This window comes from Lates calcarifer, linkage group LG15 (assembly GCF_001640805.2).
Source record: "Lates calcarifer isolate ASB-BC8 linkage group LG15, TLL_Latcal_v3, whole genome shotgun sequence".
NCBI lineage: Eukaryota > Metazoa > Chordata > Actinopteri > Centropomidae > Lates > Lates calcarifer.
The window spans coordinates 13246930-13272979 of NC_066847.1; the positions used below are offsets into that span (position 1 = coordinate 13246930).

Genomic DNA, 26050 nt, shown 5'->3' on the forward strand with positions numbered 1-26050 from the left:
ACCTGCTGGACAAGACCTCTACATACAGTCATTGGTACACTCATGGAGATTCAAGGAAGTTGGAGGGTTGGATCTTTTGAGGATGTGATTTTGATATTTCAAAGCACCACTTAAATTTCACGAAATTTCATGGAACATGGTGTAATGTAACCTTACCACATATTGCTTCAACCCGTGGAACGAAAAACAGTTAAAAGCAAAACTTGAGAAAATAAATGTTACAGAAAACAAATGATCTTACAGGTAATTGAACTGAATCTGTAAAGGAAAAACCTAACTGGAGCCAGTGCTAATCACAGACAAAACATGTTTTCAAGATTTTTTTTTTAAACATCTTATAAGATGCACAATGATTTAAATATGTGACAACAATGCAGAAATAAGAACTCATCTTCAGCTATATCTCTGTTTTGATACTATAGTGATTCCATCTTAATTTTCCATCCTTTAACTCACTCAGAGTTTATTTGCCCTGCACAGTCTCTCTGACATGGTTAATTTGATCACTTGAATGTGTACATATCATTCATTCAGTCACATTATTGTGAGAACCAGGTTCATATACACCAGGCAGCATGGACATGATTGATGTTACTATGATTGATTTGATATGTCTGCTTTAGTTTTTAAATGGTACTAACTGAATGTAAGTATAATCTCATTTTCTGTTGTTATTAGATTTTTCCTTTACTGATAAGGATGCATTGCAATAATGTATCAACCAAATTTGGTTTACTTCTGTGTTTTTGTCATCTTTGCTTTAGCTCAGTGAACTGTGATCATTTGGAAAATAGTCAAGGAGAGGTATGTGCAGTGACTTGGATGATGGCTGAGGCCTCATACAAAGCAGTGGACATCAGTTTCTTGTTATAACAAGACTTTTCTTCTGTTAATGATATCTTTGCCATGTTTGAACATTTTTCATATTACTATGACGTACTTTTCTTGCTACTTAACCACGTTCACTTCATACTCATTATGATGTTTAAATCCACTGTGCTGAAGTAGTCTACAGAGATTATGATTACTGTGTGGATAGCCATTTATTCTGTAGATATTTAGATATTTTCACACATGACCACAACTCAATATGCAGGGAAATATACAGTTTATTTCAACAGAAAAGCAGATTCACATAAATAAAACACAATGATCCAATTGACTAATGTTACATCCCAAAAATAAAAGGCAAAATCAGACTCTGGTAACATTAGTTCTCTGTCAAATAGTGAAGTCCTTTGACTTTTAAAGTCACAATGTGCAGAGTTTTTATGTAATGTAACGTACATGTAATGTATAATTCAGTTTTACCAGGTCAGATCTGTGTGTTTGTGTTTAATGTGGGGATGGGGGCAGGTATTGACATGCTGTCTACCAACATGTCATGTGTGATACTACCACTAGGAGTTCCCATAAATGTTCTCATTTAAAATCCCTACACTTAGTGTCTTTAAAACCAGGACAGAACCTGATAGTTTCTTTTGTGAGGATGGACTTTTACCTATATGAAACAATAATACACAAAACACTTGTAAGAGAATGGAAAGCTGCCAGTCTGAAGAAGATCCATCCACTTGAGATGGTGTTGGTGAGCTTCTTGGGTAACTTATTCAGTTACTGGAAGTTAGTCCTATCTGAGACACTCCACTGTGCAATGAGCAATCCTACTGAAAAGTTTAGAAAATAAACAGCCATTTATTGTTGGTGGGGTTAGTTAACCAGACATACAACCACCAATGTAGCACTCATCCCTAAAGCCTTTTCTCTTATACAAGAGAAAGATGCTGTTTGAACACATGTCCATGAAAGCATTCATTTCACCTTAGTTTGTTAGTTCTTGAGTGTTTTTGGAGTGTGTCATCACCAGTCAGAACAGGCTTATTGTTTCCCACGGTTTTGAAAGCACCCACAGCATTTCAACTGTACTTTAACTGTGCTCTTATAAAAGACGTGTCCAACTGGCAACAACATCAGATATTATTTTTTATACTGAAGACTGGTAAACCATGAAGGTCTAACATTTGCACATTTTTTCCAAAGGCTTAAAAAGCTGTTATGTTAAAATGTCTAGGACAGGCCTGTTGTGAACTGAAGCAAAAGCAAGATTTATGCTTTAACTGAAACTATTTAACACTTTTACAGGATAAAAGGCTTCAAGCATGAGAACTACGTGGGGCCTCTGACCAAAAGCAGGCCTACGTTAACAGTGCAGGGGACTGTTGGTGGGGGCGTGTTGTTAAGGTAATAGTGTGATGCTGAATATGATCCAGGAAGTCCAGTGTTAGAAACAACAACAATTAATATGTTTAGAGGCAATCAGTCACCAAACTCTGCTAAACGATTTGTAATACTCACAGACTGGATTCCACAACTGTGAACAGTTATCAGAGGCAATTATTTTATCTTCTGTCACTACAGAGTGGCAAACAGTAGTAATCCTGCATTCACGTTACAAAGTAATCATCACGAATTGTGTGCTTGCATGTATTTGATTGGTCAAGGCAGCACATTGCCAGAAGATGTATTGCGTTGCAGCTAAAACTGAGCCTGGGTCAACTTTTTTACTGGAGCCAGCCAACCTCCTTCCAAAAAAAGATTTACATACAAATGAGCTGTATACAACTAGACAGAATTAGACAGCTTTACTTGGCAACACTCAGGCAGCTTAAAGAGAAACGATACAGACATATGTCTGATATATTTTATGTGGAGCTCATGCTGGTTTTCCCAAAGGTATTAACATACTGTTGGTTTCTTGAGTCATCCATTCAAGAGGTTAATTCCTTCTAAAACTACATGTCTGGAGCAGAATATTGTAAGGGGATTTTTACAGGATACTTCTTCAACAAAAATAAAAATAAAAATACTACTGCATGTTTACCTGAGTGGCAGTGAAAACATGAGTACAAACCCTGTGAAGTTATAAAGATCTTTATCTTCTCTTAAGTCACAATGCATTGTCCACTGGTGTTGGTCTTGAGCAGGACATGACTAAAGTGCAGCTGCAGTATTACGCTGGTGTCCATGGGCAGGCTTGTAATGGCTGGTATTCTTAGTCATCTCAAGTAATCAACAGCTCTTGGCTGCTGATATGTGAGAAACTGACGGGGCACTCACTGCAGATTACCACTGTACTGTCACACTAAGAACACATGGGTTCTGTCTCAAACATTTGGTCACAAACCTGGAAATATACATTATCTGCAAAGGGTCAGGGGAAGTGTGCCATCTTTTAAAAATAAGAAAACATAGAGAAAACAACTAGATTTACAGTGGAGCAGTAAAAATGTCCAAAGTATGTGTAACACCAGCACTGTCATCACAGTGCATCTTAGAACATCAATAGACTCAGTTCTGAGTCTGAGAGGAAAGACGTGAGCAAAACGGTGCTTTTAAATAAAACTGACCAGTTGATGTAACATGTAAAGGATGGCTCTGGTTTATTATTGAATGGGTCTAAATGTTGTAGTTGGGGCCACAGTCTCTATCAGTCATAATAATATTGTACTCGCACCACTACACAGAGAGTACAGCAGGAGCAGGAAGTGAGCCTGTAAGTTGTCATGGAGGTTTACAACAGTTTGAGTAATCATTTCGCCTTATGTTTCTCTTTCAGTTAAGTCTGGTTTGCTTCCAACCCATCTGATCATCTGACTGCTGTTGTTTCTCCACACATCTGTTCAGCAACCAAGCCAAAAACATGGATCTGAGCTGAAGCTGACCTGCAGAAAACTGCACAAACCTGATGTGGATATAAACAGAAGCTTGCACTACTTACCCCAATATAGGTGGTGGAGGTGAATCAATGTGCTATGTTCTCCTGTTGCTATTTTCTACCCCTCTCTCTCCCCCTTCCCCTTTCTCTCTCGCTTTCTTAACCCAACCGGTCGAGGCAAATGGCCGCCCACTCTGAGTCTGGTTCTGCTCGAGGTTTCTGCCTCTTAAAAGGAAGTTTTTTCTTTCCACTGTTGCTCATGGTGAGAACTGTTGGGTCTCATTCTGTAATTATACTAATCTAAAGAGTACGGTCTAGACCTGCTCTATATGGAAAGTGCCTTGAGATGACTTTTGTTGTGATTCGGCGCTATGTAAGTAAAACTGAATTGAATTGAATTGAATGTTGACATGACAAATAGTCAGACTAGTCACAATTGTGAGTCCAAGTTGAAAAACACAAAACATTTCTTTAACATTTCTTTAACATGGTGAGTGCAGTAATACTACTAAAATCAAGACTACAAGAAATAGTTGCAATAAACCAGAGGAAATCCTTTAAATGGATTCAGTGCATTTATTCAGACCCCCTCACTTAGTTCACATTTTGTAATGTTGCAGTCAATCAATCATGTCCAATCAGTTGAGTTTACCACAGGTGGACTTCAGCCAAGGTGTAGAATCACCTCAAAGATGATTCAGAGAAATGGGAGGAACCTGAGCTAAATATCAAGTGTCATAGCAAAGGGTCTGAATACTTATGTCACTGTGATATTTCAGTTTCTCCTTTTTAATAAATTTGCAAAAATGTCTAAAATTCTCTTTTCACTTCATCATTATGGGGTACTGAGTATAGACTGAAGAGGGTAAAATTATTTTAAACAATTTTAGCAAAAGGTTGCAACATCACAAAATGTGAAAAAAGTGAAGGGGTCTGAATACTTTCTGCATGCATTGTATGATGACAGCCTGATTTGTGTCAGTTAACCACAAGATGGTGCTGGTTGGTTTAAATACAGAGGAAGAGGACAGAGCGTCCTGTGTGGTATGGTTTTATGTCTGAGGGGCACCATGTTAAAACTGTGGCAACTCTGTGACAATGTTGGCCAGAAAAAGGCAGCATCAGGTGTATTGGTCAAAACAGTTGTAACACTACAGCACATCAGATAGAGGAACACACAACAACACAGGTCTGATCCCAGAGATGTCTTAAAAACAGCCCTGTTCACCTGTGGAATTCAAATTCAAAATGATATAAACACCTCGAGTTATCTGGCTCTAGTACTGGATGAAAATCAGGTGTAAATCATAGTATCAGTTCTCAGTGTTGGGATTATGCTTTGTTATCAAAACAGATGGAGCTTAAGGATTTTTCTGAGCTGCTGAGCAGACTTACTTCCATCCAGAGACTGGCTTTGACAGATCGAGCTAATTAGTGGATCTGTCAAATATTGGCTCTGCAGCACAAAACGTCATATCTGCTTTGTTACACTACACCTCAGTCTGTGAATGCTCTAGATTTGTCCTCATCTGAGTGAAAAGTCAGCCTGAGATCAGTTTCCCTTTACTGTGAGAACATAACATACTGTTGGAAATCTGGCAACTGAGGTTTTTGGTTTCTTTTTATCCATACTAGTTTGAATTGATAAAGGACAAACTGATCTTGGTGCGGACATGCAGACTGAATCCTCTCAGTAGCCTGCTGTGGGACCCACCAGCTGATCACATGTGCTCTGGGTGGCTCTGCAAGCAGGAGATCATCTCTTGGACTGGCTTCCCCTCAAAACAAATCTGATAGACGGCTGTGAAGAGAGGGAACCTGGAGAGAGGATGTATTGAGTCAGACTAGACACTGAAGGGCAGGGGGGCAGCAGACATCAGAAGCAGGATGAGGCATGGCAGAGCACCTCACCACCATCATTATCAACTCGTCATACTACAAGTCATCCACACTAGGGCTGCAACTAATCAATACTTTGATTATTGATTAATCTGTCGGGTTTTTTTCCAGTTCAGTTAATAATGACAGAAAGAAGAACCTTACACAAACGAACAAACAAGTGTTTGGCATTTTTGATTAATAAATGTCTTTAACGATTTGTCAATAATCAAAATTGTTGACTAATTCATTTATCATTATCATAATCAAGTTAATGTTTAAGGTAAGGTAAGGTTTAGGGTTAGTTTTTCTTATATAGAAATGTACAGACATAGATCCCAGCCTACAGCCCTGTTGGTGATACTCCTCTGTATTTCCAGTGATAAACACAGATCAGCCACAACATCAAACCACTGACATTAATCATCTCTTTACAATACAATGTTCTGCTGGGAAACCTTGGGGCCTGATATTCATCTGGATGTTACTTTGATACATGCCACCCAATTTACCACTGTTGTAGACCAAGCACACACACCCCCCGCCCCATGACAAATGCACTCCCCGACAGCGGGGGCCTCCCTCAGCAGAACGGTGCTCCCACCACACCACAGAAACTGCTCAGAAATGGCTCAAGGAACACGACAAAGGTAAATGGACTGCTTCTATAGCACTTTTCTAGTCATATCGACAACTCAAAGCGCTTCACACTACAGGTCACATAAACCCATTCACACACACATTCATACAGCACTTGTTCTGTCCATACAAACTTCGGCATGCGGACTGGAGGGGCTGGGGATCGAACCACTGACCTTGCAATTGGTGGGTGACTGCTCCACCTCCTGAGCAACAGCCACCCCATGGCCTCCAAATCCCCCAGATCCAAATCTGATTGAACATCTGTGGGATGCATCAGAACCAGATGTTGGAGGCCCAACCCTGCAACTCACAAGACCAAAAGGATCTGCTGCCAATATCCCAGTGCCAGACACCAGAGGACACTGTCAGAGGTCCCGTTTCCAGAGCTGTTTTAGCAGCACAAGGGGGACCTACACAATATTATGTAAGTGGTTTTAATGTTGTGGCTGATCAGTGAACTTGAAGGACATTTTGATGTTTTGGGAAATATGCTTATCTACTTTCCTGCTAAAATGAGAAGATTGACATTAATCTTATGTCTCTGTGTTATCTCTGAAGCTAGGGCCAGGAGGTTATTAGCTTAGCATAAACAGCTAGCCTTGGACTGTCCAGAGATCATTAATACAACTAAAGCTCACTGATTAAAATGCTACACCTGGTTTGTTTAATCTGGACACAAACAGAAACTGAATGCATTTTCAGCTCCCCTAAAAATGTGCTGGAACTATTTCTTAGTAATGTCTCAGAGATTTGTCGTCCTTGTGAAGCAGCCTGGAAACCAGTGGACAGTGGATGGTTAAACTGTTGCTGTTAAGAAATAATTCTGGCATAATTCCCCTAAAACCCTGCTTTTTAGTTGTTAACGTCCTGCTCCCAGTCTTCATGCCAAGCTAGGCTAACCACATCCTGACGCCAGCTTTGTACTGAACACATAGACATGAGACTGATATCCATCTCATTCTCAGCAAGAAAGCAAACAAATGTGTTTCCCAAAGTGTCAAACTATTCCTTTAAGTCTACACACGGGTAAACATTGCTGCAGCAACAGTGCACACACAGCACCAGAACCAAAAAAGACAAGCAGACAGACAAAGGCAGAGACTGTTGAATACGGACTTGTCCACCAGGCTCTTCTGTTTGAGGATGTGGTAAACCTCAGCTGAGGTGGCAGGACCCTGGAGCTTCTGACCATTCAACATTTCCTTCTCCAGTTCCTCAATGCTCTGACAGTGGGTGGAACAAGCACATAATACAAATTCATCAAACACATGTTTCTGTGCTATTTATAACAAAGTAGTGTCATTGTAGACATTGTCTGACAGTCACAGCAGAGAGGAGGTCCAGTAGATCCACTGGTATGTTATCTGTGATGGTGCTCCTACCTTTCCTGTTTTAGCGAAGGCCTCTGCCACCCGTCGGTTGCGGCCGCCATAGCACGTAGTTATGAGGTCGGCCACACCGCAGCTCTCTAGAAAGGTTGCCGTGGAAACAGAGTCATTCTTAGAGAAGAGTTTAGCGAAGGCTATCATCTCCATCAGCCCCAGTCGGATCACAGCTGCCTTGGTGTTGTCACCGCATCGTAGCCCATCGCAGAAGCCTGCACCCACCGCCACAATGTTCTGCTCCCAACGTTAAGACAAAGAACACATTCACATTAATTACACTCACCTCGCTACGAGGCAGAAAATCTGATGCATAGCTGTAATCAGATCTATACCATGGGTCAGGACTGTTAATCCTGTGCTGACTATAAACCCAGTTTAAGGTCACATAGTTTAGTGTGTGTGTAGGTCAGAGAGCAAAACAACAAGCTTCAGTAATATAAAAAATGATTTGAAAACTTGACACATGATATTCACACCACTGCCTTCACTGTATCAGATATTTACTGTATGTTTCTCAACATCTAACACACACATGATAACACTGTGTGTTCTGCTGATACACATGCACAAATACGATTGGTAGCAAAACTGTAAGATTATTTATTGAGGCAAGTGTACAGAAACAACATTTTATAAGCACTCACATGAAGGTGAATGAAATGCTTTACTGAATCTTTGCAGTAAACTGAGGGTAGGGGCGATATGAAAAATGTACTTCATGCTAACCAGAGATAAATAAACTAAATGAGAAAATTAATCTCATCATTAATTCCATTATTTAAATAAACTGAAACAACTGAACACTAATTTAAATAATACATTTCATATGAGCGATAAGACTTTTGTATTCTGATGTTACAAAATCAATACACGTCACAGTATTTGTTTAGGAATGCACATGTCTGGTGGATGTCCATCAAAGTGGGCTGCATGATGATTATAATCCCAGATGCAACTGTCATTTTCAGTTTGGAATTATGGTCTCAGACACACACTGACTCACTTGATTTTACAGTGTGTTACTGACAAACATGACAGCAGGACCAGTTCAGAAACACAAATGGTTGTATAAAATATTTACTGGTCTCCATGGCATATTGTCTCTGCAGTTAGTAAACAGGACAGTAGCAGGGGCAGGGAAAGATACATGATGCTCTACATGGATGTTGATGAAACCTCAACTCATAAACAAAACCGCTGATTCAACAAGCATGTGTTTTTTTCTGATTTAGTTTTTTTTGCAATGGTGAGAAGCTCCTCTATTTCTGTGCTGCATTGCATTGTGGGACAATAATGTTAATCTGGAGCACACTCAAAAACACACATCTGCAATTTCATCACTAAATACAAAAAAGATTCTGTTTAAAAAATAGTATATAGTACAGCATTGAGAAACAGCACACATACAGCAGAAAAATCATGCTGATGATGTTACTAGTCTTAAAACCTTCAGTTGGACAAAAAAGTTTGTCATACTGTGTAAAGCCAGCACTAGACACTACGCAGCTCTGTGAAGCATGAATGTGCTCACATTAGATTTGTGTTACTGACAGAGTGAGTGAGAGCTCAGTGAATTTCATGGCACATTATTCACTTTTGTCCAAAAACACTAGGATTTTCCTCTGGGTCATGAGTGTATTAAAGAGTAAAATACGCAGTAGGCAGGATGTATGTGAGTGTGTGTACCTTCAGAGCTCCACACAGCTCCACTGTATCAGCATCATCCACAACTGTGATCCTGAAGTTTGGAGTCTGCAGCAGCTCTTTGAACAGCAGGCCGTTCTCCAAAATCCTACTGCCTGAACACACACACACCAGATATATCAAGGCACCAGACCATCATCACATTGACCTTTGATTATCTCACTCTGATTTCATAAAACACACATAAGGTCGTGTCCAGAGTCTTGAGATCTTGGCAGCTGATAAACATAGAAATAGTTGGAAACGCTGCTTCAAACAGACACTGCTTATTTAAAAATAAACAACAAAGACAAAATATTACACAGCTGCTTTTTATTTTTAATCTCTTGTCCTCAAATAGAAACTCGGCTTCTTGCAGTTCAGGTTGAAAACTAATATCCAGACACAACTTCAACACATCTACTATTAGAATACCTCTGAAAGATGTGGTGAAAGAAGCTCTGAGATCTTTTACTGAAGAACAAATACAGAAACCTCAATGTGAAACTACTCTACTACAGGCAAAATATGATTTGCATGTGTTTTACTTAACTTGCTTTACTTAAGAAGGTAAAGTTACAATTTAAAATCATTATGGTTGGTTATTTTAATGTTTGCTGTTATTACATATTCTATTTTATGTACTTTAGAGTCAGACTGATATCAGCTGATTCCATCTTGTTGCAATAATATTAACAACATAAACTCACTGAGCACTTTATTAGGAACCCCACACTAACACTGGGTAGTTCCTCTTTCCTCTGAGATTCTGCTCCATGTTGACGTGTCTGTATCGCATCACTTCTGCAGATGTGTCAGCTGCACATTCATTTTGCCAATCTCCTGTTCTACTACATCCCAAAGGAGTTCTACTGGATTCGGATCTGGTGACTGGGGAGGTCACTGAAGTTCACTGAACTCACTCATGGTCATGAAATTTTTGCTTTGTGACATGGAGCCTTATCCTGCTGGAAGTATCCATTAGAAGATGGTGAACTGTGGCCATAAAGGGATGAACATGGTCAGCCACAATACTCAGATAGGCTGTGGCATTCAGACCATGACTGATTGGTATTAAGGGACCGTAGTGTTAGGTGTCAGTCAGAATTATATAATGACCATATTTACTGGCTTTTTATTAAAAATGTTTGTTTCTATTATGTATTAACATTAATATTCTATATAGAAAATTATCAGATTTGTTTGAGAACTCAAAAATTTCTATCAGCCTCAGCAAGGATCAAATTTACATTATAGGCTATTTTATTATTTAAACCTAATATTCAACCATTTCATTTTAACTGTACACATTCATATATCTTTCTTACCAATGGTGGTTTCACAAAACTTCTCAGCTGCCACTTCATTGGCAATGTTTGCTCCCATGAGGACACTGACGTCAATCCCCATCTTCTCTCGGATAATATCCGAGATGAGCTTCAGGCCCTCAGGACCCTCATCTATCCCCTGACAGACACACACACAGAGGGATGTGAGGAAGGTGTGACTGCAGGAAGAAGGTGAGAAATGGTAGATGTGTGAGGGAGGTGTGGAGAGATTAAGGACAAACTAATGCTACTCAGCAGGCAGCAGGACATTTAACGTACATCTGAATAATGTGTTATGTCATTCAGATTCTGAAGTTGAAAGTCATAACATTTATAGCCAGAGGTATTAGCAGAGCATGATGAGAAAGAAAACAGCAGACAAAATGTATCATCCTTCTCACTTTGATCTCATCTTCCTCTGACTCCCTCCTGTGCTGCTGATGTCGGCTAAATGTGTCTCAGTGACGCACCAGCACAACAAAGAAACACTCAACACTTTCTGTCACACCTGAAGATGAAAAAAGTGTGTTTGGCTGACACACACATCCTAACCCACACACATATACACACGTTTGTTTCACTATTCCCATGGGAACAACTCATTGACATTATGCATTTCATAGCTCCTGACCCTGACCCTGAGACCAAGGCTTAACCCTCATAAAGCAGACAGTACAGTGAGCCCCAGTGGGAGACAAAAACATTTCTAAAGATTTCTATGGGCTGTAAAACAACCACTAATACATTAATCACTACTTTCAGCTGTATCAAACACATATATTAAAAAAGTATAAAAGTCCAAAATGTAGAGAGATGTGCTTTATTAGTTTCCAGGAGTCAGATCAATAACAGTTTGATCTCTGTATGTCCAGTGGAGGATTAGGTGGACACAGATTTTTTCCTTAAATGAGCATGGAGTGATTTTAGGCCAAGGCACAGCTCTAGCCCTTGGAGATATTTTTATGTGTTGGTGAGCTTAAGACAATTTTTTAACTCTAGTGGGCAATAACCATATATTCTATTCTATTCCATAGATTCACAGACTTAGATGAGGTTTCCTGAGAAGTCAGTGAGGCCTCAGGGCTGCATCACTGAGTAAATCTCTCATGGACTTCTTGAGCCATTTCTATACACTTCTACAAGTTTGGTATAGGTTCATCTATTCACGTACACACTCACACACACAAGCTGCTGGCCTGACCAGGGGACAAATAAAGTTTTGTGCTTTGCTCAAGGAACTGGGGACTGAAGCATTTGTTTTGTGAGAGTGAGATGTTCAGGTGGATCTCAATCTCATGTCTGCAAGTAAAGTAGAGAGCTGGAGCCAGGACTTAGCCTAGCATAGCATAAAGACTGAGAGCAGCAGGAAACAGTCTCTCACCTACCAACACCTTTAACTTTCACTGGTTAATGTTTCTTCTCGGTTTAACCAGAAATTCAAAAACACATGTATAGGCCTCCTGTGTTCAATGACTGGAGAAACTGCACTGAAGAGCTTCAGGACGTAACATGGCTTTATCCACAAACTGTCATTTTTACATTTGTGTTTAAAGTTGGATAGACAATGTTCTAATGTGAGGGAAAAGTATAGGCCAAGAAAAACATCTTTTGAAATAATATTTTTGACGTTTTTGCTCCAAATGTAAGTTTTTTTTTTTGGACATTTACATTTACAGATGATGCTTTTATTTTGAAGGATTTGTTTCCTTCAAAACTTTGAGCTAGGCAACATATGTGGCCTAGATTGCTGCTGACTTTCTATTCTAAGGGAAACTGAGGGTAAGTACAGCCTCAGTGTCTCCCTCAGTCCCAGTCCTGCACCACCTAAAGCCTGATATGACATAAATCCCCCTCTCTCCATAATGGCCCTGTCCACAGTTTTTATATCAGCTTTTTTACCTGAGTAGAGCTGAGGATTTATTTCCTTCAATGTGTGCACACACTGTACACACAGTGTACACACACACACTCATGAGCAGGAGAGTGACTGTGTGTGTGTGTCTGGTTGAGTGTTGTCAAGGCTTTCATCTCTGTCATGTAGGCTGCTGTGGAAATGTAGATAACAGTCCAAACAAGTCCCAGAGTCGAGTAGACACGGCCTGTTCTGTTAGAGAGGAATTATACGTTCTATAAAAAGAAGACTGCAGCAGATTTAGATTTACAGCCACCTCAGCTCCCAACACAACCAGAAACAGAATCTGATGAAAACCTGTGCAAAAATGATGAGATGATGTCAAGTCTGCAACATTATTTACATATGTGTAAAGATTCACGTTTTGCACTTGATGCGAGTCCTTTCAGGATTTTGGAATTTGGCACACGGATGTTTATGCTCACTACGACACTGAATGAACAGTAGAAACAGACAACAACTGTCAGTGAACACCAGACCAGAACACCTATTACCTGCTGGGAAGAGGTCAAAGGTTAGTGACCAGGAGACAGTGGACATGGACATCAGAACAACCACCTGTTACCACCACAAAAACTTCCATTTTCATGACAACTTAGCAAACTCCATCTATGGATGAGGGCCAGGAAATGTGGCTGAATGCGCTGGTGTACCTGAGCAAGTTTTGTCTAAATACTATTTCCAAAGATGAGTGTGTAAGAATTTTTAACTACCTCTACCTACCACACAAGGACTCACACTGAGCTGTGCTCTGTCTTCATGGGACAGGACAGGCTGCACAGACAGACCACACTCCACTCTCCTCTCACACACATTCATACACTGTGAGAGTGGAAGCAGAGCAGAACAGCTGCATGGAGCAGACAGCCAACATAAGTCAGTTATTACCTTTATGAGGGTGATTCCCAGAGCTTTCCTGGAGACACAGCACACCATCTCGTCACAGAGCTTCCTGATGAACTGGTGAGGGACCACAAACACCAGCAGGTCAGCTCCCTCTGCAGCGTCACAGAGCTTCGGGACAGCCACCTGTGGAGAAAACAAACATCTATGCTTTGACATAGGCTTTGAATAGACTAATGAGGTTTCAGTAACCTCTGACAGCTGTGGTTAAACCTTTACTTAAGAAACCACACCTTGATCCTGGGTCTTTAGGTAACTATCGGCCTGTCTCAAATCTCCCATTCTTCTCTAAAATACTAGAAAAAGTGGTGTATCAGCAGCTTTCAGCTCATTTAGCTGATAATAATCTATTTGAACCGTATCAGTCTGCTTTTAGGGCCTTTCACTCTACTGAAACAGCACTTGCTAAAGTAGTAAATGATCTGCTACTCTCTCTAGATTCAGATTCCACCTCTATGCTCATATTACTTGATCTTAGTGCAGCCTTTGATACTGTAGATCACCGTATACTCATAGACCGACTGGAAAATAGATTTGGAATCTCTGGCATGGCCCTCAGCTGGTTAAAATCTTATCTGACAGAACTCAGTGTGTCTCTTGTAATAACACTGTATCATCCTTTTCTGATGTGAAATATGGAGTACCCCAGGGTTCTGTTCTTGGCCCCCTGCTTTTCTCTCTTTATATTTCTCCTCTTGGCCAAATTATTCAGAGTCATGGAATTAATTTTCATTGTTATGCTGATGATACCCAGCTATATGTGCCTATAAAGGCTGATAATGCCTCTCAAATTAGGGAACTAGAGATCTGCTTGTCATCTGTTAAAAGCTGGATGTCTCAAAACTTCCTGCTTCTTAATTCAGACAAAACTGAAATGCTGGTTATTGGTCCAGCACGATATAGACACCAGTTCGATCATGTAACTATATCCCTTGACAACTGTGTTATCTCTCAAAGTACAACAGCCAAAAATCTGGGTGTCACACTTGATCGTACTCTTTCCTTCGATCAGCACATTAAAGACATTACAAGGACCGCCTTTTTTCACCTACGCAATATAGCTAGGATTCGCTCTTTTCTTTCCATGGCAGACGCTGAAATTCTAGTCCATGCCTTTGTTTCTTCTAGACTGGATTATTGTAATGTTTTGCTTTCAGGACTACCGCGTGCTAGCACTAAAAGTCTGCAAATGGTCCAGAATGCTGCAGCTAGAATGCTGACCAAATTGAGAAGGTTTGACCATATTACCCCAGTTTTAGCCTCCCTTCATTGGCTCCCTATTCATGTTAGATCAGACTTTAAAGTTCTCTTGATGACTTATAAAATTCTAAATGGGCTAGCCCCCTCATACCTGTCCAAGCTTCTTAACCCTTATATTCCCTTTCGTGCTCTGCATTCTCAGAGTGCAGGGCTGCTGTCTGTCCCCAGAGTCAAAAAGAAGTCAGCAGGCTGCAGGGCCTTCTCCTATCGGGCCCCCTTCCTCTGGAACAACCTCCCTATTGATATTAGACAGGCTGACTCAGTTGAGGCCTTTAAATCCAAACTAAAAACTCATCTTTTTGCCTTAACTTTTAACTAGCACATTATTCTGGTTCCTATTTCAGGATACCATTTTTCCCTCGGCGGGTTGGGTCAGTCTCAATGCATCAGTTAAGATTAATAGTTAGTAAATGTTGTCCATGATGTCTTAATATCACTGCATCACTTTAACTGTGTGTTCTTCCCTCAAGCACATTACTGCCCAGGCTGTGCTTCTCTCTCTCTCTCTTTTACTGTCTCTCACTGCAGGGTTCTGCCTCCAGAGCTGGAGAGTTTCCTGCTGCTCCCATGATCCAGCTCAACCCATGATGCGACAATAATTAAAACATTTACTAGTGTTATTGATAGTGTTAGTGCTATTAATGTACCATTGTTTGTCATTATTATTCCTTTAGCTGTAATAATAATTATTACTATTATCATTATTATTACTATTATTACTACTACTATTTACACTTTGACTTAGTCTGTGTATCTGCAATGTTGTCTTTCTCCTACCCCATTCCCCCACCCCCTCTCTTTCTGTCTAAACCCAACCGGTCGAGGCAGATGGCCGCCCACCTTGAGTCCGGTTCTGCTCGAGGTTTCTGCCTCTTAAAAGGAAGTTTTTCCTTGCCACAGTCGCCTAGTGCTTGCTCATGCTGGGATCTGTTGGGTTTTTCTCTGTAAATCTTATAAGATAAAGAGTACGGTCTAGACCTGCTCTATATGTACAGCGTCTGGAGATAACTTCTGTTGTGAATTGGCGCTATATAAATAAAATTTGACTTGACTTGACTTGATTAGAGGTTAACAGACAATTCAATTCAATTTTATTTTATTTATATAGCACCAAATCACAACAGAAATTATCTCAAGGCACTTTTCATATAGAGCAGGTCTAGTCTCTATACATTATAATATTTACAGAGACAGACCCAGCACTTCCCACTATGAGCAGCACTAGGCGACAGAGGAGAGGAAAAACTTCATTTTAAGAGGCAGAAACCTCAAACAGAACCAGACTCAGAGTGGGCGGCCATCTGCCTCCAACACCAGGGTTAAAACTGGACCTCACCTCTATTTAAGTCACAATGAACGGTTGTTTCAGCAAAGTTTCAGTGACCACATTTCAATAATAAATTCATTAAATGCAGTTACGACCTGCGTCTTATATTCATTGTTGCCATTTGGAGCCACCAATATACAGTGTTAGCTGGCATAGATAACTGTGAGTTCATAGAGGCTAAAGAGGGCTGTAGTCCTCCTGTCTCTTACCACATTCTCAGGCAGTTTATATCCAGGCAGGTACTTGATGTTTTCATGCTCTGTGTTGATGATGTCAGTGAGCTTCCTGCCATTAATGTTCTCTTCAAACACCCACATGTTCACCGTGGTGGCAAAACGCTGCAGTGACCGGGCATTATTACCAATAATCCTGGCGATGGCTGAGCCCCTGAAACCAGAGCAGAGGTCAGGAGGTCAGCCTGCCACATGGTTAGTCAAAAACAAAATATAAATGATTTTGTCTGTTCATATGTGTGACTTGTCAGGCACCAGCTCTCACCACAGCAAATGAGCAGTAAAAACTGATTTCAGACTTTGAGATAAATTTAATTGGTTTTCAAGAAGAAACACTTAATTCTTCAGCTTGTCTCAAAGTATAAAGCAAAAAACAGCAAAGTGGAGATATGTGGTTAGTATAAATAACATGTTTTCATTGGTCATTGGGCCAGTGGTTATATATTAACTGATCATTTATTACAACTGTCCGATCATGTGAAGTTCCACACACATCTGAATCATCTCCATGACAACTCACACCATCTACTGATGAAGACAGTGAGCTGTGACTGAAAGGAAAAACAGAAAAAAATGATATTGTTTGTGAAAGCCTTATTCCTGCACTGCTCAAAGTCATACATATTCAATATCAATTCAAACACTCACCTAATTCTCAGTTTGTTAGGTACACTGAGCTAAAACTGACTCAGTCTGATCCAACAGTCCTGTGATAAAACCTCCTTCAAGAAGCTTCTAACGCTGGGTGTTCCTAATAAACTGACAGCTGCAAGCTGACAGAGATGGCAGTTGAATCACACTTGGTGGCATGGATCACAGACTACCTGACTGGCAGACCCCAGTTTGTGCGACTGGGTGACTGCAGGTCAGACACTGTAGTTAGCAGCACAGGAGCGCCGCAAGGGACCGTGTTCTCTCCAGTCCTGTTCACCCTGTACACGTCAGACTTCAAGTACAGTTTGGAGTTATGCCACGTTCAAAAGTTCACAGATGACACTGCTATCATGGGCTGTATCGGGGGGGACAGGAAGAGAAGTACAGGAAACTGATCCAGGACTTCATCACATAGTGCAACTGCAACCACCTGCACCTAAAAACCACCAAGACCAGGGAGATGGTGGTGGACCTCAGGAGGCCCAGGCCTCACCCGGAACCTGTGTGCATAAAGGTGACTGTGTGGACAGATACACTACTACAAATACCTAGGAGTGCTGCTGGATGATAAACTGGACTGCAAACACGGATGCTGTGTGCAGGAGAGGACAGAACCAATTGTACTTCCTCAGAAGGCTGGTGTCCTTCAACATCTGCAAGAAGGTGCTGCAGATGTTCTGTCAGACTGTTGTGGCGAGCGCCCTACTCTCCGCACTGGTGTGCTGGGGGGGAAGCATCAAGAAGAGGGACGCCTCACGTCTGGACAAACTGGCGAGGAAGGCAAGTTGTGGGCACGGAGCTTGACAGCCTGACATCTATGGCAGAGTGACGGATGCTGAGCAGGCTCCTATTGATCATGGACAACCCACTACATCCACTGAACAGCATCATCTCCAGACAGAGGAGCAGCTTCAGTGACAGGCTGCTGTCACTGTCCTGCTCCACGGACAGATGGAGGAGATCGTTCCTCCCCCACGCCATGCAGCTCTTTCCACGAGGGGGTGGGGGGTGGGGGGGGGGCATTAATGTCAACTGCTCTGACAGACTTTGCACTGGACTTAAATTTTCCTCACTGTGTTTTTTATCAGCAGTGTTTTTATTATTATTCCCAGTATTTATTGCATGCCTTCGACCTTTTATCTTAAGTCTGTTGATGGTGCTGGAACTGTGAATTTCCCGTGTGGATTAATAAAGTATCTATCTAATCTAATCTAATCTATCTGAGTGAATAAAATGTGTTTCTTTCAGTAAGTTTTTCCCCTCTAACATTTCTCCTGGGTGATGCTAAGAGGCGGTGTTAAGCCCTGATGTTAATGACTCCTGGTCCCCTCGTTGAAGACCACCCTCCACTGAAATGCCGCTGAGCAAGGCACTTCATTCCTCCCACTGTTAAAGCTACAGCACATCCCGCCCTGCTCACACACATGCCGTTATACACAGGCCGTGTACTCACAGATGTAACATCCCAACACGTTGCTACAGCGGATCATGTCCTGTATCATCACCATCACCATCATCCAAGCCTGTCAGATCTTACCAGTTTCCGGAGCCGACTATGCACACTTTGAGCGGAGCCGCCATGAGTGCTGCTGCCGGCGCTCAGATGCTCTCTCCCGCTCTTCTCCACACAATCACCGCTGTACACACTGACACCGCAGGGACGATTCTTCCCCAGAACTCAACGACAGCGGCAGAGTCCGCGTCCGCGTCTGATGACGTCACAGTCATTAGCAGCACACAAGCCTATCGGGAGTGGTAGTTTTTTTTTTTTTTTTTGGATGTTGACGTCGATGGCAGCCCCCAGATTACTTAACAGGAGAGCCTGAATTATGGTGTGGTATATTAGATGGTGATGATGTGAAGATGATGAAGAGAAGATCTCCGCTCACACTGTCTTACTTGTATAAAGAAGTTTATTACAAAGAAGTCCAGCATCAAAACAAGCACTGCAGTAGCCTGTGAGAGGATCCGAGCCAATATAGATCTCTCTCTCTCTCTAACAGCTCTAAACATCAGTATATATATATTAGTTGTGGTCTAGTCTAGTTATGGTCTATAGTCTATCACTCAATGACCTCACTTTTCCAAGAAACAGAGAGGAGGGAGGGAAGGCCCTCTGCCTGTCACTTACATGTTTATGTTCACGGCTATTAATCTAAACATGAACCCAAAGAATAGAAAGACATACATGGAGCTTCAAACATTCGAGGAGAGTGAATATGGAACTTCAGACACTACAATGGGAAGAATCATCAGTACTTAACATGTCTACTAACAGAGTCCTACATGCAGCACAGCCTGAGACCATGAGTGGACACAAAGCCTGCAACAGGCTGTTGCGATGAAACTGTAGAGTAACGTGTATTTTTAACTGATGAGGTCAGTTCAGACAGCAGTCTCTTTGTGCTTATTTAAAGTACTGACTTCCATCAACTCATTCAGTTATCCAAAATGTATGCACATATATTTACTTATTCACAGCGACATGCATGAAACTACCTGCACCAGGCACGCCTACAGTAAAACACGACTTTATTACTATAGTGCACGTATCAGATTCACAGTGGACAAAAAATCATCAGAAAGAAAAAAAAATCAATAGATACATACTTAAGTTCACTTGATTGATGAGCCATTTTATTTAGTCATTTAGTCCGTCGGTTAAACATTCTATCCGTCATATCTACCACCTGTAAAGGCTTTATGCGAACAGCTGACACGTCCTGTTTGGAAGCTGGGAGTAAAACAGGACGATACATGAAACTGTGTGATATGAACAAGGCTGTCTCTGTGTGTATCTGCCCACAGAACCATGAGCCACAGTCTGGCTGCTCTCAGTCTGACATGTCCTCTAAGGTTTTACTGCATTATTGATTCCCTGTGGCCGACTGAAGGGGGAGTATCCCGGACTGGGGGGAGTGACCAACCCGGGATTTCCAAAATAAAAAACGCAATAACGTCAGAGAAAGGAGGGGGGGAGAGGACCGCAGTAAAATAGTCGGAATATCCCTCCAGTGTGTCAACAGAGTCAGAGCAGGCTGGAGTAAAGCTTCACCTGTTTCCTCTGTCTCTCTTATCGCTGCATCACTTTGCCGAAAACCTGCATTAAATATTCGACTGAAACCCTCGCACCTCTGGCTCTCTGTTGTTGAAAATCGTTCTCACCTCTTTGTGGAACCGAATCAAGAACAGCCACAAGCACAAGCCGCAGCAGCATGAACCGGTCAACGCATCAGGAGAGCCCCGCTTGGAGCCCTTGCAGGCGGCATGAGCACAGCCTGGATACTGCTCAGCACCGACTGGGGTCCAGGACCAGGGACAGCGGCGTAGTGTCGGGCCGCTCTCATAACAAAACAACCCGGAGCAAGCGGCACCTAGAGGGGGTCCTGAAGAAATACACCAACCTGCTCCAGGGCTGGCAGAGCAGGTAGGTCAGTGCCTGAGCTGAGAGAGGGACAGTCAGGATGATGCTATTCATCGTGTCACTTCATCAACTTATGTTAGATGACTTGTTTTTTTGACAATAGATATGTGACACTGTAGTCTGTGTTGTTGTGTGTGAGTGGTGTCCCCCTCAGTCTAGTTCATGACCACGACAACAATGTGTCTCAAAAGGTCTGATTCTGAAATATGTTAAATGTGGTTTTATTTTCACAGTACAGTATATATTACCTAATTGTAATTGTTCTCTTATGTTTGTGAAGGTCTGAAAACACTTGTGGTGCCTTTTTCTGTGCCATATTGAGTTAACCTGCAGTCCTCACTCTGTCTGTGTGGTTTAGAGGTCTTAGATAAAAACAAAGCACATACAAGGATCTCAATGTGTATCTTTTTAGATTCAGCTTCATTAGTATTTGACTGAGGTCAGATCACAACCAACTTGGGGCAACATCCCACAAAATCTGAACAGGTCTAAAAACCATAAAGTCATCATTCCTCTTCATCTCTGTGTGCCTCATTCATTCATTGTCAACCTGTGGTGATGCCTCCGTGAGAGAAGATGTGGGGGTGGGAGTCTCAGAAACATTGAATGAGTCATCCAGGATCAGGAAAGCCCTGCACTCCTCTCCTGTATCTCAGAACTCCCTCCCCCTCTCTCCTCCTCTCTCCTCTCTCTCTTTAAGTGCTGACCCTCTCACTCTCTCACTGTCCCAGTGGATCGATAGGAAAAGCATCCAATCGTGTAATGAGCTTAATGATCACACTTTGACAGTATGTGCTATACTTGCTTCTACACACCCTCTCTTTCACACTCCCTCACACACTCTCTCTCTCTCTCTCTCTCTCTCTCACACACACACACACACTACTTGACTCAGAGACAAACAACCAAAAATAAAACTGCTGTGAGTGTGTGTGAGTGTGTATGAGCAGGTTGTGTATGTGTGTTCTTAATATGGTGTGAATTTCTCCATTCCCTGATGTGTGCTTTCATGTTGCGTTCTGTCAGAGCAAGTTGAACCTGGAAAGACACAACAACAGTGAAGCAACTTTGTCATGTTCATATAATCTGACTGATTGTTGCTTTATTGTTATCCTCAGTCTGTCAGAGGGGATTTAGTTGTTGTTATTTGTTCTGTCATGCTGGTTGATAGAGAATATACACCAGAGAGTTAAAGCTGCTTTCAGATTGGCTGCCAAACAACCTCATTCAATAAGTCTTTTGAAGTCTTATTCAGTTTGACTGCTACACCTAAAAGGAATATGGTTCAGTGTAAACAAGCAGAGCTGGATCTTTGTTTAAAAGAGGCTTAAGTGTGAACTGTAGGTGTGCGAAGACCCAGACATACAGCGTGACACTGATCTCAACTGTAAGAGAGGAGGTTGTTTCCTGGGGTGATTTGGTTATTTGTTGCCATTTGTCTCTCTAATGAAATTTGCTGAGAAAATAGGCGTTAAAAACATGCTGAAAGGTTGTTTCTGTTTTCTTAATGATCAGTGTGTGTCATTCATATTACAGAGGCATCTCATGGATGTCTCATCATGTCTCATGTAGATAGGAAGACTGGGAAGCGGAGGACAGTTTATCAGTGGTGTTTAGCATGCTCTGTGCACAGGTCCTTTTGTCAGTTTGTATTGGGTAACTCTTCCCTGGGAAGGCTGCAAAACAGACCTGGCAAACCTTAACGAGTAGTGAGGGTACGCTGGGAATGCCTGGCAGAGGCCCCTGTCCGGAAGGCCGTCAACTCCTACCTCTGGAGGAAGATGCAGCAGACAGGAGCTGTGGTCAGAAGGTTGTCGGGGCCTGTCAAGGCGGCAACCTAAGATCACCAGGACACCAGTGGTGAGGGAAGCTGTCAGGCTGAAGAAGGAAGCCTTTCGGGTTCGGTTGGCCCAGGGATGTCCTGAAGCAGCAGGCAGGTATTGGGAGGCCAGAAGGTCTGCAGGTTCGGTGGTCGCAGAAGCAAATACTTGGGTGTGGGAGGAGTTCGGGGAAGTTGTGGAGAAGGACTTTTGGCTGGCCTCAAGGATGATCTGGCAAACCATCCAATAGCTCAGGAAGGGATAGCAGGGCCTCCCTCAGGCTGTGTGTGTGTGTGTGTGTTTGGGAGTGGGGGGTGGGGGGGTGCTGAGTTGGATGAGTTGCCCACGAAGAGCTAGAAAACGTTGCCAGGGAGAGGGATACCTGGAATGCCCCCTGCTTAGCCTGTTGCCACCACGACCCGATACTCGGATAAGCAGAAGGAACTGAACAGATGTATTCTGATGTCACAGGACATGGTTGGTGGTAACAGCAAAGTCTTTTCTTTTTTTTCACTGAGCAGTAGACAACAGTAGAAAGACTGTCAACTCTTAGGGAATTATTGAAAACAAAAATTTCAACAATTTTCTGATAGGACATGTTTAGGTGACCCATGCTGCTTTAATGTTTAATATGTCAGCCATCTTCAAATAAATGTTCCAGATGGATAGTACCTTATCTTTTCCATGAAAGGAATGCTGTAGGTGTATTATTAATCTGATAATCTGGGCAGATTGTGAATTATTTCTTATCCATTTAATAAACAACTTCCCAAAACCAAATCTCTTAAGAGTAATGACAAGGTGCCTTTTCAACATCAAGTGAGGTAATGATGATGTTAAAATGGTTTCTCTGAGATACACTGATTGAGTGTTGCCTGTTGGTGGATGAATGTCTGCTCTTTCTGAAACCCTTTTAGGTCCAGGTGAACTAGATAGGATATGACTGATTCTAATATTTTAGCCAGTCCTTTACTGAATGTTTTAAGTTCGCAGTTAATCTGACTGAAACCACAATGAGAGCAGTATTTATGTGTCAAGTCAAATTTCATTCCTTCAAGGGCCTTAACAATCTGTACAACATACTGCACCCTCTGACCCTCCAAGACAAGGAAAAATGGTATAGTTCATGATGATTTAATGTCATTGACCATTCCAGTAAACAGATAGATATGAGCTGTGAGAAGTGCTGACAAAATTCCACTGGACAACATCTGAACTAGATGATTTATTGCTGGGTGAGGAGAACTTTCCTGAGTCCTTCTGAGGTCATTCTTCTATGGGTCAGACTAATATGTTTGCCTGTTCTTTGGATAATTTGTTCTTTGGAAAATTCATTACTGTCAAAGAATGAATTGATATGTGAAGACCACACTTTCTAATCTAAATGATAAAATTTTACAGATCATGGAAAGTTGGGAGATGAGATGTTCTGGTTTATGTTCCAAATCTTGTTTTTTCTGGTGTATGTGGTGATGTCTCTGTAGAGTCATTCATTTCGGTGAAGTCCACTCTCTGGAGATGAGATTGTTAAAAAGAAAGGTACTAGACTGAAGCTCACTGGACCATGGACTGAGAAAATAATTGGATAAATTTCAGAGTAATTAATTTGGGGTATGATATATTTACTGACTAAAAATAGTCAGTGCGGGAGAAATGAAAGTTATGAGATGATGAGTAGTAGGAGTATTCTTTGTTTAGTGGGTTCTTTGACAATTGCTAAGTCCTGGTTCTTCTGTGGACTGTTTTACAATATAAGATGGATACCAGTTGGGTTCAGGATCATATTAAAGTCTCCTTCAACTAATGTTATTGAGTCTAAGAAATCTGTGAAATGATTAGGGCTCTGGTGTGTTATGCTGGTGAGCCAATGCTCTGAGTGTTCCAGCTTATCAGCCTAAAATCCCTTTTCAGACATGGGATATGTACCATTGCTAGCTTCATCTCTCCCTTAAAGTGATGGTATTGTATGGTATGGTGTTGAGACATGGGTGACTGACATGATGTTGATGTTCCTAATGGCTTCATGCAGTCCTGGCAGCACATTTACAGTAAGAGCTGGCACCTGGAGTGAGAGGGGGTGGGGAACAGAGCAGCAGTGAGTTAAAAATGTTATGGCGAGGAGGAAGAGAGGCTTATCTCCAATGCATTACTGAGGGATTATTCAATTCAATTCAATTCAATTCAATTTTATTTATATAGCGCCATATCACAACAACAGTCATCTCAAGGCACTTTTCATATAGAGCAGGTCTAGACCATACTCTTTAAAATAGGTATTTACAGAGAGAGACCCAACAAATCCCACCAAGAGCAAGCACTAGGCGACAGTGGCAAGGAAAAACTTCCTTTTAAGAGGCAGAAACCTCGAGCAGAACCGGACTCAGGGTGGGCGGCCATCTGCCTTGACTTTTTCACTTTTACCCTCCTTTTTTTTTAACTTTTTGTTTTTGGGCTTTTGCCGGAAACCAGCTGCTCAGCGCGCTGAGGTGGTGCCCTCACCATTTTGCCATCTGGTCGTCCCCTACCCTTAAAACATGTTCACCAACTACCAGTTACAGCACTGTGCAGCTGAAGAAAAAAAGAGAAAAACAACTCATTTATCCATCACCCACCAACCAAACAGAAACATCCACATACACATTTTAACTCAATCATGGCACAACAGTAAATCATAGACAGATAACCAGCTAAGTCCACTTCAGTCAAACTACAAACAGCCTCATCTACACACCACATCCTCCGAATCATACCAAGGTCAGGCACACAATCACCAGCCTTTTAAACAGTAAATCAGGTTACATCATCTCACCACCACCCCATAACCTGTACCTGTATGTGCAGCCCCTCAGAGAAACACCTCCCCATCTTTACCTAGACAGCAGACAGAAAAGACAGTTAAGATAAAACACACTGACCTTCAATCACTACATGATGCACACATCACACAGTCTCTGTGATGCGAAATAAATAGTGTGTGCACAGCAGCCCATTTGTGGACCCATGCCTCCCTCATGGACAGCACTGACAATATCTGTTGCATTGTTGATGGTGACTGTGATACTTGTTCCTGGCCTCTCAAATTTCCACTCTGATACTACGTCATGTAGATTCTCTGCCAGGTGTGCGCTTGTATTCTGTTCATAAACAGACAAGTTTCCTGGGCCAGACTTTTCATTTTGTACTTGGGAGTGATGTGGACCATCTCTGCTAAGTAGCTCTCTGTAGCCCTGGAGGTCCATCCATTGGTGATAAGCAGTTGATAATTTACTGACAACAGCAGCTTGCACTTGTTTGTACAAGACAGGGACAACAGCTTGAAGACACACTGTGAGCACTTTGATCAGGTGCTTAAATCCTGTATTCTCTATGCCAGGTGTATCTACCCTGGTAGCACGAATCACGCCTCTTACTGATGTCCACAACCATTTTATTCTTCGCAAAGTTACTGAACACCATGAAAACTGTAACAAAAATAAAACTAATTTCACATATATCATTCTCAAATATTTTCTTACACAAAAGGTACACAATTTTAATCATTCAGAATAATTACTGTGTATGCCTGCTTAGGCAGTAGTAAACAGTCCTTTCTCGTCTCTTTCTCTCTCCCTCACTCACAACTTACGGCGGACCTTACGTTACTCAGACAGGAAGTAACCTTTCACAATAATGTTAACTTAAACAGTTTAATAATATGACCGCAGAACCATTAATTAAACTGCAGGAACTTTTATCATAAATTTATGTAAACATAATAAAGAAAACCATCAGAAATCATGTAACAATATTACCCTACCTTCCGGTGTTGCCATGGTAACGCATGGCTGTATTGCTGGCGTCAGCTACACTCCCACCAATTACCTTTGATTAACACAAATGAAGATGT

At 41.7% G+C, this 26050-nt stretch overlaps 1 protein-coding gene across 1 annotated transcript; it reads right to left on the reverse strand.

The window, feature by feature from the left end:
• Nucleotides 1-1091: 1091 nt before the first annotated feature.
• gpd1l (glycerol-3-phosphate dehydrogenase 1 like) lies at nucleotides 1092-18627 on the reverse strand. The gene is made up of 8 exons (XM_018680769.2): nucleotides 18458-18627; nucleotides 16243-16420; nucleotides 13432-13572; nucleotides 10632-10770; nucleotides 9307-9419; nucleotides 7618-7854; nucleotides 7352-7458; nucleotides 1092-5533 (listed from the first exon to the last, which is right to left on the reverse strand). Exons 1-8 carry the CDS (start codon nucleotides 18499-18501, stop codon nucleotides 5437-5439), a joined length of 1056 nt encoding a protein of 351 aa, XP_018536285.1. The 5' UTR covers nucleotides 18502-18627; the 3' UTR covers nucleotides 1092-5436.
• Nucleotides 18628-26050: the final 7423 nt, after the last annotated feature.

Bases quoted from the DNA above. Each gene is read 5' to 3' on its own strand.
- gpd1l (XM_018680769.2), bottom strand. From the start codon at position 18,501: ATGGCGGCTCCGCTCAAAGTGTGCATAGTCGGCTCCGGAAACTG. The intron at 10,771-13,431 runs GTAATAACTGAC...TGTGTCTGTCAG, and splicing joins TGGGAATCACCCTCATAAAG to GGGATAGATGAGGGTCCTGA. The intron at 9,420-10,631 runs GTAAGAAAGATA...GTGTGTGTTCAG, and splicing joins GTTTTGTGAAACCACCATTG to GCAGTAGGATTTTGGAGAAC.